Source organism: Oncorhynchus clarkii, unplaced genomic scaffold, assembly GCF_045791955.1.
Source record: "Oncorhynchus clarkii lewisi isolate Uvic-CL-2024 unplaced genomic scaffold, UVic_Ocla_1.0 unplaced_contig_13468_pilon_pilon, whole genome shotgun sequence".
Lineage (NCBI taxonomy): Eukaryota > Metazoa > Chordata > Actinopteri > Salmoniformes > Salmonidae > Oncorhynchus > Oncorhynchus clarkii.
Genome location: NW_027257940.1, coordinates 495001 through 515000, shown reverse-complemented (window position 1 = coordinate 515000; position 20000 = coordinate 495001). Strand labels below are relative to the sequence as shown.

Here is a 20000-nt window from a genome sequence, read left to right as displayed (position 1 = left end):
GATGATCCCTCCCTCTCCTCTCCTCCAAGATGATCCCTCCCTCTCCTCTCCTCCAAGATGATCCCTCCCTCTCCTCTCCTCCAAGATGATCCCTCCCTCTCCTCCCCTCCAAGATGATCCCTCCCTCTCCTCTCCTCCAAGATCATCCCTCTCCTCTCCTCCAGATGATCCATCTCCTCTCCTCCAAGATGATCCCTCCCTCTCCTCTCCTCCAAGATGATCCCTCCCTCTCCTCCAAGATGATCCCTCCCTCTCCTCTCCTCCAAGATGATACCTCCCTCTCCTCTCCTCCAAGATGATACCTCCCTCTCCTCTCCTCCAAGATGATACCTCCCTCTCCTCTCCTCCAAGATGATCCCTCCCTCTCCTCTCCTCCAAGATGATACCTCCCTCTCCTCTCCTCCAAGATGATACCTCCCTCTCCTCTCCTCCAAGATTATACCTCCCTCTCCTCTCCTCCAAGATGATCCCTCCCTCTCCTCTCCTCCAAGATGATTCCTCTCCTCCAAAATGATACCTCCCTCTCCTCTCCTCCAAAATGATACCTCCCCTTCCTCTCCTCCAAGATGATCCCTCCCTCTCCTCCAAGATGATCCCTCCCTCTCCTCCAAGATGATCCCTCCCTCTCCTCCAAGATGATCCCTCCCTCTCCTCCAAGATGATCCCTCCCTCTCCTCCTAGATGATCCCTCCCTCTCCTCCAAGATGATCCCTCCCTCTCCTCCAAGATGATCCCTCCCTCTCCTCTCCTCCAAGATGATCCCTCCCTCTCCTCCAAGATGATCCCTCCCTCTCCTCCAGGATGATCCCTCCCTCTCCTCCAAGATGATCCCTCCCTCTCCTCTCCTCCAAGATGATCCCTCTCCTCTCCTCCAAGATGATCCCTCTCCTCTCCTCCAAGATGATCCCTCCCTCTCCTTCAAGATGATCCCTCCCTCTCCTCTCCTCCAAGATGATCCCTTTCCTCTCCTCCAAGATGATCCCTCCCTCTCCTCTCCTCCAAGATGATCCCTCCCTCTCCTCTCCTCCAAGATGATCCCTCCCTCTCCTCTCCTCCAAGATGATCCCTCCCTCTCCTCTCCTCCAAGATGATCCCTCCCTCTCCTCTCCTCCAAGATGATCCCTCCCTCTCCTCCAAGATGATCCCTCCCTCTCCTCTCCTCCAAGATGATCCCTCTCCTCTCCTCCAAGATGATCCCTCCCTCTCCTCCAAGATGATCCCTCCCTCTCCTCTCCTCCAAGATGATCCCTCCCTCTCCTCCAAGATGATCCCTCTCCTCTCCTCCAGATGATCCCTCTCCTCTCCTCCAAGATGATCCCTCCCTCTCCGCTCCTCCAAAATGATCCCTCCCTCTCCTCCAAGATGATCCCTCCCTCTCCTCTCCTCCAAGATGATCCCTCTCCTCTCCTCCAAGATGATCCCTCTCCTCTCCTCCAAGATGATCCCTCTCCTCTCCTCCAAGATGATCCCTCCCTCTCCTCCAAGATGATCCCTCCCTCTCCTCCAAGATGATCCCTTTCCTCTCCTCCAAGATGATCCCTCCCTCTCCTCTCCTCCAAGATGATCCCTCCCTCTCCTCTCCTCCAAGATGATCCCTCCCTCTCCTCTCCTCCAAGATGATCCCTCCCTCTCCTCTCCTCCAAGATGATCCCTCCCTCTCCTCTCCTCCAAGATGATCCCTCCCTCTCCTCCCCTCCAAGATGATCCCTCCCTCTCCTCTCCTCCAAGATCATCCCTCTCCTCTCCTCCAGATGATCCATCTCCTCTCCTCCAAGATGATCCCTCCCTCTCCTCTCCTCCAAGATGATCCCTCCCTCTCCTCCAAGATGATCCCTCCCTCTCCTCTCCTCCAAGATGATACCTCCCTCTCCTCTCCTCCAAGATGATACCTCCCTCTCCTCTCCTCCAAGATGATACCTCCCTCTCCTCTCCTCCAAGATGATCCCTCCCTCTCCTCTCCTCCAAGATGATACCTCCCTCTCCTCTCCTCCAAGATGATACCTCCCTCTCCTCTCCTCCAAGATTATACCTCCCTCTCCTCTCCTCCAAGATGATCCCTCCCTCTGCTCTCCTCCAAGATGATTCCTCTCCTCCAAAATGATACCTCCCTCTCCTCTCCTCCAAAATGATACCTCCCCTTCCTCTCCTCCAAGATGATCCCTCCCTCTCCTCCAAGATGATCCCTCCCTCTCCTCCAAGATGATCCCTCCTTCTCCTCCAAGATGATCCCTCCCTCTCCTCCAAGATGATCCCTCTCCTCCAAGATGATCCCTCCCTCTCCTCCAAGATGATCCCTCCCTCTCCTCCAAGATGATCCCTCCCTCTCCTCTCCTCCAAGATGATCCCTCCCTCTCCTCCAAGATGATCCCTCCCTCTCCTCCAGGATGATCCCTCCCTCTCCTCCAAGATGATCCCTCCCTCTCCTCTCCTCCAAGATGATCCCTCTCCTCTCCTCCAAGATGATCCCTCTCCTCTCCTCCAAGATGATCCCTCCCTCTCCTCCAAGATGATCCCTCCCTCTCCTCTCCTCCAAGATGATCCCTTTCCTCTCCTCCAAGATGATCCCTCCCTCTCCTCTCCTCCAAGATGATCCCTCCCTCTCCTCTCCTCCAAGATGATCCCTCCCTCTCCTCTCCTCCAAGATGATCCCTCCCTCTCCTCTCCTCCAAGATGATCCCTCCCTCTCCTCCCCTCCAAGATGATCCCTCCCTCTCCTCTCCTCCAAGATCATCCCTCTCCTCTCCTCCAGATGATCCATCTCCTCTCCTCCAAGATGATCCCTCCCTCTCCTCTCCTCCAAGATGATCCCTCCCTCTCCTCTCCTCCAAGATGATCCCTCCCTCTCCTCCCCTCCAAGATGATCCCTCCCTCTCCTCTCCTCCAAGATCATCCCTCTCCTCTCCTCCAGATGATCCCTCCCTCTCCTCTCCTCCAAGATGATCCCTCCCTCTCCTCCAAGATGATCCCTCCCTCTCCTCCCCTCCAAGATGATCCCTCTCCTCTCCTCCAAGATGATCCCTCCCTCTCCTCCAAGATGATCCCTCCCTCTCCTCTCCTCCAAGATGATCCCTCCCTCTCCTCCAAGATGATCCCTCCCTCTCCTCCCCTCCAAGATGATCCCTCTCCTCTCCTCCAAGATGATCCCTCCCTCTCCTCTCCTCCAAGATGATCCCTCCCTCTCCTCCAAGATGATCCCTCTCCTCTCCTCCAGATGATCCCTCTCCTCTCCTCCAAGATGATCCCTCCCTCTCCGCTCCTCCAAAATGATCCCTCCCTCTCCTCCAAGATGATCCCTCCCTCTCCTCTCCTCCAAGATGATCCCTCTCCTCTCCTCCAAGATGATCCCTCTCCTCTCCTCCAAGATGATCCCTCCCTCTCCTCCAAGATGATCCCTCCCTCTCCTCTCCTCCAAGATGATCCCTTTCCTCTCCTCCAAGATGATCCCTCCCTCTCCTCTCCTCCAAGATGATCCCTCCCTCTCCTCTCCTCCAAGATGATCCCTCCCTCTCCTCCAAGATGATCCCTCCCTCTCCTCTCCTCCAAGATGATCCCTCCCTCTCCTCCCCTCCAAGATGATCCCTCCCTCTCCTCTCCTCCAAGATCATCCCTCTCCTCTCCTCCAGATGATCCATCTCCTCTCCTCCAAGATGATCCCTCCCTCTCCTCTCCTCCAAGATGATCCCTCCCTCTCCTCTCCTCCAAGATGATCCCTCCCTCTCCTCTCCTCCAAGATGATCCCTCCCTCTCCTCCAAGATGATCCCTCCCTCTCCTCTCCTCCAAGATCATCCCTCTCCTCTCCTCCAGATGATCCCTCCCTCTCCTCTCCTCCAAGATGATCCCTCCCTCTCCTCCAAGATGATCCCTCCCTCTCCTCCCCTCCAAGATGATCCCTCTCCTCTCCTCCAAGATGATCCCTCCCTCTCCTCCAAGATGATACCTCCCTCTCCTCTCTTCCAAGATGATACCTCCCTCTCCTCTCCTCCAAGATGATCCCTCCCTCTCCTCCAAGATGATACCTCCCTCTCCTCTCCTCCAAGATGATACCTCCCTCTCCTCTCCTCCAAGATTATACCTCCCTCTCATCTCCTCCAAGATGATCCCTCCCTCTCCTCTCCTCCAAGATGATTCCTCTCCTCCAAAATGATACCTCCCTCTCCTCTCCTCCAAAATGATACCTCCCTTTCCTCTCCTCCAAGATGATCCCTCCCTCTCCTCCAAGATGATCCCTCCCTCTCCTCCAAGATGATCCCTCCCTCTCCTCCAAGATGATCCCTCCCTCTCCTCCAAGATGATCCCTCCCTCTCCTCCAAGATGATCCCTCCCTCTCCTCCAAGATGATCCCTCCCTCTCCTCTCCTCCAAGATGATCCCTCTCCTCTCCTCCAAGATGATCCCTCCCTCTCCTCCAAGATGATCCCTCCCTCTCCTCTCCTCCAAGATGATCCCTCCCTCTCCTCCAAGATGATCCCTCTCCTCTCCTCCAGATGATCCCTCTCCTCTCCTCCAAGATGATCCCTCCCTCTCCGCTCCTCCAAAATGATCCCTCCCTCTCCTCCAAGATGATCCCTCCCTCTCCTCTCCTCCAAGATGATCCCTCTCCTCTCCTCCAAGATGATCCCTCTCCTCTCCTCCAAGATGATCCCTCTCCTCTCCTCCAAGATGATCCCTCCCTCTCCTCCAAGATGATCCCTCCCTCTCCTCCAAGATGATCCCTTTCCTTTCCTCCAAGATGATCCCTCCCTCTCCTCTCCTCCAAGATGATCCCTCCCTCTCCTCTCCTCCAAGATGATCCCTCCCTCTCCTCTCCTCCAAGATGATCCCTCCCTCTCCTCTCCTCCAAGATGATCCCTCCCTCTCCTCTCCTCCAAGATGATCCCTCCCTCTCCTCCCCTCCAAGATGATCCCTCCCTCTCTTCTCCTCCAAGATCATCCCTCTCCTCTCCTCCAGATGATCCATCTCCTCTCCTCCAAGATGATCCCTCCCTCTCCTCTCCTCCAAGATGATCCCTCCCTCTCCTCTCCTCCAAGATGATCCCTCCCTCTCCTCCAAGATGATCCCTCCCTCTCCTCCCCTCCAAGATGATCCCTCTCCTCTCCTCCAAGATGATCCCTCCCTCTCCTCCAAGATGATCCCTCCCTCTCCTCTCCTCCAAGATGATACCTCCCTCTCCTCTCCTCCAAGATGATACCTCCCTCTCCTCTCCTCCAAGATGATACCTCCCTCTCCTCTCCTCCAAGATGATCCCTCCCTCTCCTCTCCTCCAAGATGATACCTCCCTCTCCTCTCCTCCAAGATGATACCTCCCTCTCCTCTCCTCCAAGATTATACCTCCCTCTCCTCTCCTCCAAGATGATCCCTCCCTCTCCTCCAAGATGATTCCTCTCCTCCAAAATGATACCTCCCTCTCCTCTCCTCCAAAATGATACCTCCCTTTCCTCTCCTCCAAGATGATCCCTCCCTCTCCTCCAAGATGATCCCTCCCTCTCCTCCAAGATGATCCCTCCCTCTCCTCCAAGATGATCCCTCCCTCTCCTCCAAGATGATCCCTCCCTCTCCTCCAAGATGATCCCTCCCTCTCCTCCAAGATGATCCCTCCCTCTCCTCCAAGATGATCCCTCCCTCTCCTCTCCTCCAAGATGATCCCTCCCTCTCCTCCAAGATGATCCCTCCCTCTCCTCCAGGATGATCCCTCCCTCTCCTCCAAGATGATCCCTCCCTCTCCTCTCCTCCAAGATGATCCCTCTCCTCTCCTCCAAGATGATCCCTCTCCTCTCCTCCAAGATGATCCCTCCCTCTCCTCCAAGATGATCCCTCCCTCTCCTCTCCTCCAAGATGATCCCTTTCCTCTCCTCCAAGATGATCCCTCCCTCTCTCCTCCAAGATGATCCCTCCCTCTCCTCTCCTCCAAGATGATCCCTCCCTCTCCTCTCCTCCAAGATGATCCCTCCCTCTCCTCTCCTCCAAGATGATCCCTCCCTCTCCTCCCCTCCAAGATGATCCCTCCCTCTCCTCTCCTCCAAGATCATCCCTCTCCTCTCCTCCAGATGATCCATCTCCTCTCCTCCAAGATGATCCCTCCCTCTCCTCTCCTCCAAGATGATCCCTCCCTCTCCTCTCCTCCAAGATGATCCCTCCCTCTCCTCCCCTCCAAGATGATCCCTCCCTCTCCTCTCCTCCAAGATCATCCCTCTCCTCTCCTCCAGATGATCCCTCCCTCTCCTCTCCTCCAAGATGATCCCTCCCTCTCCTCCAAGATGATCCCTCCCTCTCCTCCCCTCCAAGATGATCCCTCTCCTCTCCTCCAAGATGATCCCTCCCTCTCCTCCAAGATGATCCCTCCCTCTCCTCTCCTCCAAGATGATACCTCCCTCTCCTCTCCTCCAAGATGATACCTCCCTCTCCTCTCCTCCAAGATGATACCTCCCTCTCCTCTCCTCCAAGATGATCCCTCCCTCTCCTCTCCTCCAAGATGATACCTCCCTCTCCTCTCCTCCAAGATGATACCTCCCTCTCCTCTCCTCCAAGATTATACCTCCCTCTCCTCTCCTCCAAGATGATCCCTCCCTCTCCTCTCCTCCAAGATGATTCCTCTCCTCCAAAATGATACCTCCCTCTCCTCTCCTCCAAAATGATACCTCCCTTTCCTCTCCTCCAAGATGATCCCTCCCTCTCCTCCAAGATGATCCCTCCCTCTCCTCCAAGATGATCCCTCCCTCTCCTCCAAGATGATCCCTCCCTCTCCTCCAAGATGATCCCTCCCTCTCCTCCAAGATGATCCCTCCCTCTCCTCCAAGATGATCCCTCCCTCTCCTCTCCTCCAAGATGATCCCTCTCCTCTCCTCTAAGATGATCCCTCCCTCTCCTCCAAGATGATCCCTCCCTCTCCTCCAAGATGATCCCTCCCTCTCCTCCAAGATGATCCCTCCCTCTCCTCCAAGATGATCCCTCCCTCTCCTCCAAGATGATCCCTCCCTCTCCTCCAAGATGATCCCTCCCTCTCCTCTCCTCCAAGATGATCCCTCTCCTCTCCTCCAAGATGATCCCTCTCCTCTCCTCCAAGATGATCCCTCCCTCTCCTCCAAGATGATCCCTCCCTCTCCTCCAAGATGATCCCTCCCTCTCCTCCAAGATGATCCCTCCCTCTCCTCCAAGATGATCCCTCCCTCTCCTCTCCTCCAAGATGATCCCTCTCCTCTCCTCCAAGATGATCCCTCTCCTCTCCTCCAAGATGATCCCTCCCTTTCCTCTCCTCCAAGATGATTCCTCTCCTCCAAGATGATCCCTCCCTCTCCTCTCCTCCAAGATGATCCCTCCCTCTCCTCCAAGATGATTCCTCTCCTTTCCTCTAAGATGATACCTCCCTCTCCTTTCCTCCAAGATGATACCTCCCCTTCCAGTCCTCCCTGAGCTCCTGTACTCCACGACCCCTCCTCTCTTTCATGACTAGATGTTCCACCTCTCTCTCTGTTCTTACCTTCATCTACTCAATCAGCTTTAACTCAATGTGAGCAGATTGTCTTGCTCAAAAGGCACCATTCATTTCTCTTTATTTCTTGCAATTGATTCAACGTCAGTGGATGGGCTCTACTAACAGCTTGTTGAGCAGCTGACTCCATAGCGCCCTCTGGTGGGTGATTGTTATAACGATCCAATGCTACTCTATGGTGCAGCATTGTTTGTGTGTTCTCTATGCATCTATATGTCTATAGATCTGTCTATAGATCAGCCCTTGGTAGTAATCTGAGTGTTGTTTGACAGCTGACTCCATTAATTATGATAATGAGACATTACTCTTCTATAGAGCAGCCCTTGGTAGTAACCTGTGTGTCTCTCTTTTCCAGTTTCTAGGTCTGGTGGAGAACCAGAGTGACTGGTACCTGGGGAACCATAGTAACCTGAGTGTTCTGTGTTCTAGGTCAGCAGGTTCTAGGTCTGGTGGAGAACCAGAGTGACTGGTACCTGGGGAACCTGTGGAAGAATCACCGGCCCTGGCCCGCCCTGGAGAGGGGCTTCAATACAGGTGAGAGACACACAGAGAGGGGGGACAGTCGGTGGATTTTCTATATGAAATAAAAAAGGTAATTTCTTCCCTTTGAGACGTCTGTTGTATAAACTTTATTCACAATGATAATGGCTAACTGTATTCACAATGATAATGGCTAATGTTATTCACAATGATAATGACTAACATCATTCACAATGATAATGACCAACTTTATTCACAATGATAATGACCAACTTTATTCACAATGATAATGAATAACATTATTCACCACGATAATGACTAACTTTATTCGCAATGATAATGACTCACTTTATTCACAATAATAAAGACTCACTTTATTCACAATGTTAATGACTCACTTTATTCACAATGGTAATGACTAACTGTATTCACAATGGTAATGACTAACTGTATTCACAATGATAATGACTAACTTTATTCACAATGATAATGACTAACTTTATTCACGACGATAATGACTAACTTTATTCACAATGTTAATGACTCACTTTATTCACAATGGTAATGACTAACTGTTTCCACAATGATAATGGCTAACGTTATTCACAATGATAATGACTAACGTTATTCACAATGATAATGACTAACATTATTCACAATGATAATGACCAACTTTATTCACAATGATAATGACCAACTTTATTCACAATGATAATGAATAACTTTATTCACAATGATAATGACCAACTTTATTCATAATGATAATGACCAACTTTATTCACCACGATAATGACTAAATGTATTCACAATGATAATGACTAACATTATCCACACAGGTAATGACTAACGCTATTCACAATCACAACGATAATGACTAACTTTATTCACAATGATAATGACCAACTTTATTCACAATGATAATGACTAACTTTATTCACAATCACAATGATAATGACTAGCTTTATTCACAATGATAATGACCAACTTTATTCACAATGATAATGACTAACTTTATTCACAACGATAATGACTAACTTTATTCACAACGATAATGACTAACTTTATTCATAATGATAATGACCAACTTTATTCACCACGATAATGACTAAATGTATTCACAATGATAATGACTAACATTATCCACACAGGTAATGACTAACGCTATTCACAATCACAACGATAATGACTAACTTTATTCACAATGATAATGACCAACTTTATTCACAATGATAATGACTAACTTTATTCACAATCACAACGATAATGACTAGCTTTATTCACAATGATAATGACCAACTTTATTCACAATGATAATGACTAACTTTATTCACAACGATAATGACTAACTTTATTCACAACGATAATGACTAACTTTATTCACAATGATAATGACTAACTTTATTCACAATGATAATGACTAACTTTATTGTCGCTGCCTGAGCTGCCTGTAAGTTTTCTCACCAATAACAGAAGTATTACTTCAGGCTCCTCTCTTCTTGGGGACAGAGACAGAGAATAATGTCTTGGACTGGAACAAACTGCCTCCTCTCTTCTTGGGGACAGAGACAGAATAATGTCTTGGACTGGAACACACTGCCTCCTCTCTTCTTGGGGACAGAGACAGAGAATAATGTCTTGGACTGGAACAAACTGCCTCCTCTCTTCTTGGGGACAGAGACAGAGTGAATAATGTCTTGGACTGGAACAAACTGCCTCCTCTCTTCTTGGGGACAGAGACAGAGTGAATAATGTCTTGGACTGGAACAAACTGCCTCCTCTCTTCTTGGGGACAGAGACAGAGTGAATAATGTCTTGGACTGGAACTAACAAACCATCTCTCTCTCCACCCTGATGATCTTCCACAGCTAGAGTTAGTCTGGGTCTCAAAGGGTGCTATATTCACCCTATTCCCTACGTAGTGCACTACTTTAGACCAGGGCCTTATGGCTCCCTATTCCCTACGTAGTGCACTACTTTAGACTAGGGCCCATAGGGAATACTACATCCCTATTCCCTACGTAGTGCACTACTTTAGACCAGGGCCCTATGACACCCTATTCCCAATGTAGTGCACTACTTTTGACCAGGGCCCATAGGGAATAGGGTGCCATTCAGCCCCCAGAGAGAGGCAGAGCAGCAAACCATATTGCTGCTCTATCTAATGCATTTGGCAATAATGGCGTCTTCAACAGATGAGTTCAGTAACACAGGAAGTAATGTGATGCGAATATGTTGAGCTTCCTGCCATCCAGGACCTCTATACCAGGCGGTGTCAGTGGAAGAACCTAAAAATTGTCAGACTCCAGCCACCCAAGTCATAGACTGTTCCCTCTGCTACCTCAGTTAGACATTACTGTTAATTCAGGTCATGTCTAACCTGTTAATTCAGGTAATGTCTCACCTGCTGATTGGGACTGTTAAGTCATGTGACCTCTGTCCCAGGTGTGATCTTGCTGCTGCTGGACCGACTGAGGAAGCTGCGGTGGGAACAGATGTGGAGACTGACAGCAGAGAGAGAACTGATGAGCATGTTGTCTACATCACTGGCTGACCAGGTAACACACACACACACAGAATCATAAACACACCCTGTATTGAACTACTTGAAGTTCACCATTAAAACGTCTGGATTATCACATTTCACACGTCAGTATTTTATGGTAATGAAACACCAAGGGTTTTATTTAAGAGCTGCTGCTCATATTAACGGCCGGCACGTTTACCATGTTGTCATTTAAATGTTTACTAAATACAGTTCTAGATTGTATTGTAGTTCTGGAATGTATTGTAGTTCTGGGATGTATTGTAGTTCTGGAATGTATTGTAGTTCTGGAATGTATTGTAGTTCTGGAATGTATTGTAGTTCAGGAATGTATTGTAGTTCTGGAATGTATTGTAGTTCTGGAATGTATTGTAGTTCTGGAATGTATTGTAGTTCTGGAATGTATTGTAGTTCTGGAATGTATTGTAGTTCTGGAATGTATTGTAGTTCAGGAATGTATTGTAGTTCAGGAATGTATTGTAGTTCAGGAATGTATTGTAGTTCTGGAATGTATTGTAGTTCTGGAATGTATTGTAGTTCAGGAATGTATTGTAGTTCTGGAATGTATTGTAGTTCTGGAATGTATTGTAGTTCTGGAATGTATTGTAGTTCTGGAATGTATTGTAGTTCTGGAATGTATTGTAGTTCTGGAATGTATTGTAGTTCTGGAATGTATTGTAGTTCTGGGATGTATTGTAGTTCTGGAATGTATTGTAGTTCAGGAATGTATTGTAGTTCTGGAATGTATTGTAGTTGGAATGTATTGTAGTTCTGGAATGTATTGTAGTTCTGGAATGTATTGTAGTTCTGGAATGTATTGTAGTTCTGGAATGTATTGTAGTTCTGGGATGTATTGTAGTTCTGGGATGTATTGTAGTTCTGGGGTGTATTGTAGTTCTGGAATGTATTGTAGTCCAGGAATGTATTGTAGTTCTGGAATGTATTGTAGTTCTGGAATGTATTGTAGTTCTGGAATGTATTGTAGTTCTGGGATGTATTGTAGTTCTGGAATGTATTGTAGTTCAGGAATGTATTGTAGTTCTGGAATGTATTGTAGTTCAGGAATGTATTGTAGTTCAGGAATGTATTGTAGTTCTGGAATGTATTGTAGTTCTGGGATGTATTGTAGTTCTGGAATGTATTGTAGTTCAGGAATGTATTGTAGTTCTGGAATGTATTGTAGTTGGAATGTATTGTAGTTCTGGAATGTATTGTAGTTCTGGAATGTATTGTAGTTCTGGAATGTATTGTAGTTCTGGAATGTATTGTAGTTCTGGAATGTATTGTAGTTCTGGGATGTATTGTAGTTCTGGGATGTATTGTAGTTCTGGGGTGTATTGTAGTTCTGGAATGTATTGTAGTCCAGGAATGTATTGTAGTTCTGGAATGTATTGTAGTTCTGGAATGTATTGTAGTTCAGGAATGTATTGTAGTTCAGGAATGTATTGTAGTTCTGGAATGTATTGTAGTTCTGGGATGTATTGTAGTTCTGGAATGTATTGTAGTTCAGGAATGTATTGTAGTTCTGGAATGTATTGTAGTTGGAATGTATTGTAGTTCTGGAATGTATTGTAGTTCTGGAATGTATTGTAGTTCTGGAATGTATTGTAGTTCTGGAATGTATTGTAGTTCTGGAATGTATTGTAGTTCTGGGATGTATTGTAGTTCTGGGATGTATTGTAGTTCTGGGGTGTATTGTAGTTCTGGAATGTATTGTAGTCCAGGAATGTATTGTAGTTCTGGAATGTATTGTAGTTCTGGAATGTATTGTAGTTCTGGAATGTATTGTAGTTCTGGAATGTATTGTAGTTCTGGGATGTATTGTAGTTCTGGAATGTATTGTAGTTCAGGAATGTATTGTAGTTCTGGAATGTATTGTAGTTCAGGAATGTATTGTAGTTCTGGAATGTATTGTAGTTCTGGAATGTATTGTAGTTCTGGAATGTATTGTAGTTCTGGAATGTATTGTAGTTCTGGGATGTATTGTAGTTCTGGAATGTATTGTAGTTCTGGAATGTATTGTAGTTCTGGAATGTATTGTAGTTCTGGAATGTATTGTAGTTTGGAATGTATTGTAGTTCTGGGATGTATTGTAGTTCTGGAATGTATTGTAGTTCTGGAATGTATTGTAGTTCAGGAATGTATTGTAGTTCTGGAATGTATTGTAGTTCTGGAATGTATTGTAGTTCTGGAATGTATTGTAGTTCTGGAATGTATTGTAGTTCTGGAATGTATTGTAGTTCTGGAATGTATTGTAGTTCTGGAATGTATTGTATTTCAGGAATGTATTGTAGTTCAGGAATGTATTGTGGTTCTGGAATGTATTGTAGTTCAGGAATGTATTGCAGTTCTGGAATGTATTGTAGTTCTGGAATGTATTGTAGTTCAGGAATGTATTGTGGTTCTGGAATGTATTGTAGTTCTGGAATGTATTGTAGTTCTGGAATGTATTGTAGTTCAGGAATGTATTGTGGTTCTGGAATGTATTGTGGTTCAGGAATGTATTGTGGTTCAGGAATGTATTGTAGTTCAGGAATGTATTGTAGTTCTGGAATGTATTGTAGTTCTGGAATGTATTGTAGTTCTGGAATGTATTGTATTTCAGGAATGTATTGTAGTTCTGGAATGTATTGTAGTTCTGGAATGTATTGTAGTTCAGGAATGTATTGTAGTTCTGGAATGTATTGTAGTTCTGGAATGTATTGTAGTTCTGGAATGTATTGTAGTTCTGGAATGTATTGTATTTCAGGAATGTATTGTAGTTCAGGAATGTATTGTGGTTCTGGAATGTATTGTAGTTCAGGAATGTATTGCAGTTCTGGAATGTATTGTAGTTCTGGAATGTATTGTAGTTCAGGAATGTATTGTGGTTCTGGAATGTATTGTAGTTCTGGAATGTATTGTAGTTCTGGAATGTATTGTAGTTCAGGAATGTATTGTGGTTCTGGAATGTATTGTGGTTCAGGAATGTATTGTGGTTCAGGAATGTATTGTAGTTCAGGAATGTATTGTAGTTCTGGAATGTATTGTAGTTCAGGAATGTATTGTAGTTCAGGAATGTATTGTAGTTCTGGAATGTATTGTATTTCAGGAATGTATTGTAGTTCTGGAATGTATTGTAGTTCTGGAATGTATTGTAGTTCTGGAATGTATTGTAGTTCTGGAATGTATTGTAGTTCTGGAATGTATTGTAGTTCTGAAATGTATTGTAGTTCTGGAATGTATTGTAGTTCAGGAATGTATTGTAGTTCAGGAATGTATTGTAGTTCTGGAATGTATTGTAGTTGGAATGTATTGTAGTTCTGGAATGTATTGTAGTTCTGGAATGTATTGTAGTTCTGGAATGTATTGTAGTTCTGGAATGTATTGTAGTTTGGAATGTATTGTAGTTCTGGGATGTATTGTAGTTCTGGAATGTATTGTAGTTCTGGAATGTATTGTAGTTCAGGAATGTATTGTAGTTCAGGAATGTATTGTAGTTCTGGAATGTATTGTAGTTTGGAATGTATTGTAGTTCTGGGATGTATTGTAGTTCTGGAATGTATTGTAGTTCTGGAATGTATTGTAGTTCTGGAATGTATTGTAGTTCTGGGATGTATTGTAGTTCTGGAATGTATTGTAGTTCTGGAATGTATTGTAGTTCTGGAATGTATTGTAGTTCTGGAATGTATTGTAGTTCTGGAATGTATTGTAGTTCTGGAATGTATTGTAGTTCAGGAATGTATTGTAGTTCTGGAATGTATTGTAGTTCTGGAATGTATTGTAGTTCTGGAATGTATTGTAGTTTGGAATGTATTGTAGTTCTGGAATGTATTGTAGTTCAGGAATGTATTGTAGTTCAGGAATGTATTGTAGTTCTGGAATGTATTGTAGTTCTGGAATGTATTGTAGTTCTGGAATGTATTGTAGTTCTGGAATGTATTGTAGTTTGGTGTTTTAGTGTTCTGTTCAACTCTCCAATCAGCTGTTCCCTCCTCTTTACCACGCCGTTCATTATGAGGATAACAACAAGCTTTATAATGTCTCCTATTAGGAGAATATACACGGTCTGAACCAGCAGGATCTCAGTCAGAGAAAACCTAGTCAAATACTGTCTCTGATCCAGCAAGATCTCAGTCAGAGAAAACCTAGTCAAATACTGTCTCTGATCCAGCAAGATCTCAGTCAGAGAAAACCTAGTCAAATACTGTCTCTGATCCAGCAAGATCTCAGTCAGAGAAAACCTAGTCCAATACTGTCTCTGATCCAGCAAGATCTCAGTCAGAGAAAACCTAGTCCATTACTGTCTCTGTTAGAGCAAGATCTCAGTCAGAGAAAACCTAGTCCGATACTGTCTCTGTTAGAGCAAGATCTCAGTCAGAGAAAACCTAGTCAAATACTGTCTCTGAACCAGAGACTATACCAATACTACACTAGCCTGGAAACAAGAGGTGTGTGTGACCGGAGACAGCCTGGAAACAAGAGGAGGTGTGTGTGACTGGAGACAGCCTGGAAACAAGAGGAGGTGTGTGTGACTGGAGACAGCCTGGAAACAAGAGGAGGTGTGTGTGACTGGCGATAGCCTGGAAACAAGAGGAGGTGTGTGTGACTGGAGACAGCCTGGAAACAAGAGGAGGTGTGTGTGACTGGAGACAGCCTGGAAACAAGAGGAGGTGTGTGTGACTGGCGATAGCCTGGAAACAAGAGGAGGTGTGTGTGACTGGAGATAGCCTGGAGACAAGAGGTGTGTGTGACTGTAGAGTTAGCCTGGAGGAGTTTAGAACAGTCCCTCACTGTCTCATCATCCTGGCATCTGGGAAAGGAAGCCGGGTTGGGGGTACAACAACATCCTGTGTAGATAACCAGCAGAGGAACCAAAGTGTCTTGATGATGCCCCCCGATCAGCATGGGAGGGGTGGAACCAGCCATGACTAAGCATTTTTTTAGATGTCCTCTATAAGATCTCTGGTTTACATTATCAGGTTTGGCTGATCGGCCCAACAGTCCAGAGTGTTGGCTTGACTCGTCTCATTATTAGCATAATTAATCGATAATGAATAAAGATGATTGTTTGAAGAAATGACAAAGTCTCTATCGGTATGAATTTCCACAACAGTACCAAGACCGTGTCTGTTTCACCTATGGTGAAGAGTTTAATATGATTAATTATGATCTAGGATCAGCCCCCCTCACCCCTCGTCTATGTAATCTGATTCATTATGATCTAGGATCAGGGGCTCCCCCTCCTGTCTATGTTATCTGATTCATTATGATCTAGGATCAGGTCCCCCTCCATGTCTATGTTATCTGGATCATGTCCCCCCTGTCTATGTTATCTTGAGGTCTGGTCTCTCTATCGGTAATCTACAAGGTTTGATCTGTAAAGTCTAGTCTATATCTGTTATGTACCCTAAGCTCTGATCTCTCTATGTGTTATCTACACTAAGGTTTGATCTGTAAGGTCTGATCTCTCTATGTTTTATCTACACTAAGGTCTGATCTGTCTATCTGTTATCTACACTAAGGGTCTGATCTCTATCTATTATCTACACTAAGGTCTGATCTGTAAGGTCTAGTCTATCTGTTATCTACACTAAGGTCTGATCTCTCTATCTGTTATCTACACTAAGGTCTGATCTGTAAGGTCTAGTCTCTATCTGTTATCTACACTAAGGTCTGAACTCGCTATCTGTTATTTACTCTAAGGTCTGATCTGTAAGGTCTAGTCTCTATCTGTTATCTACACTAAGGTCTGATCTCTCTCGGTTATCTACACTAAGGTCTGAACTCTCTATCTGTTATCTACACTAAGGTCTGATCTGTAAGGTCTAGTCTCTATCTGTTATCTACACTAAGGTCTGATCTCTCTATCTGTTAACTACACTAAGGTCTGAACTCTCTATCTGTTAACTACACTAAGGTCTGAACTCTCTATCTGTTATCTACACTAAGGTCTGATCTGTAAGGTCTAGTCTCTATCTGTTATCTACACTAAGGTCTGAACTCTCTATCTGTTATCTACACTAAGGTCTGATCTCTCTATCTGTTAACTACACTAAGGTCTGAACTCTCTATCTGTTAACTACACTAAGGTCTGAACTCTCTATATGTTATCTACACTAAGGTCTGATCTCTGTATCTGTTATCTAAACTAAGGTCTGATCTGTGTGTGTGTCTGCAGGACATCTTCAACGCCGTGATCAAACAGAACCCCTTCCTGGTTCACCAGCTGCCCTGCTTCTGGAACGTTCAGCTGTCAGACCACACCCGTTCGGAGAAGTGCTACAAGGATGTTTCAGACCTCAAGGTGAGTTGAGCATCTCACACACAGATGGCAGCTGTTTCCACACACCGTCTTTGTCCGTTGTGTTTGTGTGTGTGTGTGTGTGTGTGTGTGTGACAGCAGAGTAATGTCGGGCATCATGCCCCTTGCTCCTTCCAGATGCTTCTACTCTCTCTGACTGGTCTGTCATCTCTCTCTGTCTCTCTGACTGGCCTGTCATTTCTCTGATTCTGACGGGCCTGTCATCTCTCTCTGTCTCTCTGACTGGCCTGTCATTTCTCTGATTCTGACGGGCCTGTCATCTCTCTCTGTCTCTCTGACTGGCCTGTCATCTCTCTCTGTCTCTCTGACTGGCCTGTCATCTCTGTCTCTCTGACTGGCCTGTCATCTCTCTCTGTCTCTCTGACTGGCCTGTCATCTCTCTCTGTCTCTCTGACTGGCCTGTCATCTCTGTCTCTCTGACTGGCCTGTCATCTCTGTCTCTCTGTCTCCCTCCTTCTCTCTCCCCCACTACAAGTGATTCATTGGAACTTGTTGTGAAGAACAGGCACTTAGCGCTTTTCAGGAACCTCAATCTAACCATCTCACTCTATGCCTCTCTCTCTCCCCCTTCCTCCCTCCCTCTCTCTCTCCCCCGTCCTCCCTCCCTCTCTCTCTCCCCCGTCCTCCCTCCCTCTCTCTCCCCCGTCCTCCCTCCCTCTCTCTCTTCCTCCCTCCCTCTCTTTCTCTCTCTCCCCCTCCCTCTCTCCCCCTTCCTCCCTCCCTCTCTCTCTCTCCCTCCCTCCCTCTCTTTCTCTCTCTCCCCCTCCCTCTCTCCCCCTTCCTCCCTCCCTCTCTCCCCTTCCTCCCTCCCTCCCTCTCTCCCCCTTCCTCCCTCCCTCCCTCCCTCTCTCCCCCTCCCTCTCTCCCTCTTCCTCCCTTCCTCCCTCTCTCTCTCCCCTTTCCTCCCCTACAGGTGATCCACTGGAACTCTCCTAAGAAGCTGAGAGTGAAGAACAAGCATGTAGAATTCTTCAGGAACCTGTACCTCACCTTCCTGGAGTACGACGGAAACCTCCTGAGACGAGAACTCTTCGGCTGCCCCAGCGAGACAGACCACAACAGCGAAAACGTATGTGGAACTATACTGATCTAGAGTCAGTTTAAATACAGCCCTGAGAATGTAGGTTCACCAATACTGATCTAGAGTCAGTTTAAATACAGCCCTGAGAATGTAGGTTCACCAATACTGATCTAGAGTCAGTTTAAATACAGCCCTGAGAATGTAGGTTCACCGATACTGATCTAGAGTCAGTTTAAATACAGCCCTGAGAATGTAGGTTCACCAATACTGATCTAGAGTCAGTTTAATCTATATAAATATGTCAGTTTAACTTGTCTGGCTTGCCATTCCAAATAAAATGGAATAGTATTTCCTCATATAATTTAAAAAACAAGTTCCCTGTATCCCTCCCAGCTCCATGTCTAGTCCCCTGTATCCCTACCAGCTCCATGTCTAGGTCGCTGTATCCCTCCCAGCTCCATGTCTAGTCCCCTGTATCCCTACCAGCTCCATGTCTAGTTCCTTGTATCCTTCCCAGTCCAGCTCCATGTCTAGGTCCCTGTATCCCTCCCAGCTCCATGTCTAGTCCCCTGTATCCCTCCCAGCTCCATGTCTAGTTCCCTGTATCCCTCCCAGTCCAGCTCCATGTCTAGTCCCCTGTTTCCCTCCCAGCTCCATGTCTAGTCCCCTGTATCCCTCCCAGCTCCATGTCTAGTTCCCTGTATCCCTCCCAGTCCATCTCCATGTCTAGTCCCCTGTTTCCCTCCCAGCTCCATGTCTAGTCCCCTGTATCCCTCCCAGCTCCATGTCTAGTTCCCTGTATCCCTCCCAGCTCCATGTCTAGTCCCCTGTATCCCTCCCAGCTCCATGTCTAGTTCCCTGTATCCCTCCCAGTCCAGCTCCATGTCTAGTCCCCTGTTTCCCTCCCAGCTCCATGTCTAGTTCCCTGTATCCCTCCCTGCTCCATGTCTAGTCCCCTGTATCCCTCCCAGCTCCATGTCTAGGTCCCTGTACCCCTCCCAGTCCAGCTCCATGTCTAGTTCCCTGTATCCCTCCCAGCTCCATGTCTAGTTCCCTGTATCCCTCCCTGCTCCATGTCTAGTTCCCTGTATCCCTCCCTGCTCCATGTCTAGTCCCCTGTATCCCTCCCAGCTCCATGTCTAGTTCCCTGTAACCCTCCCAGCTCCATATCTAGTTCCCTGTATCCCTCCCAGCTCCATGTCTAGTTCCCTGTATCCCTCCCAGCTCCATATCTAGTTCCCTGTACCCCTCCCAGTCCAGCTCCATGTCTAGTTCCCTGTATCCTTCCCAGTCCAGCTCCATGTCTAGTCACCTGTATCCCTCCCAGCTCCATGTCTAGTTCCCTGTAACCCTCCCAGCTCCATGTCTAGTTCCCTGTATCCCTCCCAGTCCAGCTCCATGTCTAGTTCCCTGTATCCCTCCCAGTCCAGCTCCATGTCTAGTCCCCTGTATCCCTCCCAGTCCAGCTCCATGTCTAGTCCCCTGTATCCCTCCCAGCTCCATGTCTAGTCCCCTGTATCCCTCCCAGCTCCATGTCTAGTTCCCTGTATCCCTCCCAGTCCAGCTCCATGTCTAGTTCCCTGTATCCCTCCCAGTCCAGCTCCATGTCTAGTTCCCTGTATCCCTCCCAGCTCCATATCTAGTTCCCTGTATCCCTCCCAGCTCCATGTCTAGTTCCCTGTATCCCTCCCAGCTCCATGTCTAGTTCCCTGTATCCCTCCCAGCTCCATGTCTAGTTCCCTATATCCCTCCCAGCTCCATGTCTAGTCCCCTGTATCCCTCCCAGCTCCATGTCTAGTTCCCTGTATCCCTCCCAGCTCCATGTCTAGTTCCCTGTATCCCTCCCAGTCCAGCTCCATGTCTAGTTCCCTGTATCCCTCGCAGTCCAGCTCCATGTCTAGTTCCCTGTATCCCTCCCAGCTCCATGTCTAGTTCCCTGTATCCCTCCCAGCTCCATGTCTAGTTCCCTGTATCCCTCCCAGTCCAGCTCCATGTCTAGTTCCCTGTATCCCTCCCAGTCCAGCTCCATATCTAGTCCCCTGTATCCCAGTCCAGCTCCATGTCTAGTTCCCTGTAACCCTCCCAGCTCCATGTCTAGTTCCCTGTATCCATCCCAGTCCAGCTCCATGTCTAGTCCCCTGTATCCCTCCCAGCTCCATGTCTAGA

The 20000-nt window shown here is 47.1% G+C and overlaps 1 protein-coding gene across 2 annotated transcripts in view; it reads left to right on the top strand.

Moving 5' to 3' along the window:
* The window catches only part of LOC139394124 (xylosyl- and glucuronyltransferase LARGE1), a 153088-nt gene that overhangs the window by 107616 nt on the left and 25472 nt on the right, over positions 1–20000 (top strand). For both annotated transcript variants that reach the window (XR_011629803.1, XM_071142155.1), the window contains exons 7-10: positions 7917–8021; positions 10410–10522; positions 16670–16795; positions 17727–17882. Coding sequence is in view for 1 of the 2 variants with exons in the window: in XM_071142155.1 (XP_070998256.1) it covers positions 7917–8021; positions 10410–10522; positions 16670–16795; positions 17727–17882 (500 nt within the window). In the remaining variant the exon portion in view is untranslated. The remainder of the gene's footprint in view (positions 1–7916; positions 8022–10409; positions 10523–16669; positions 16796–17726; positions 17883–20000) is intronic.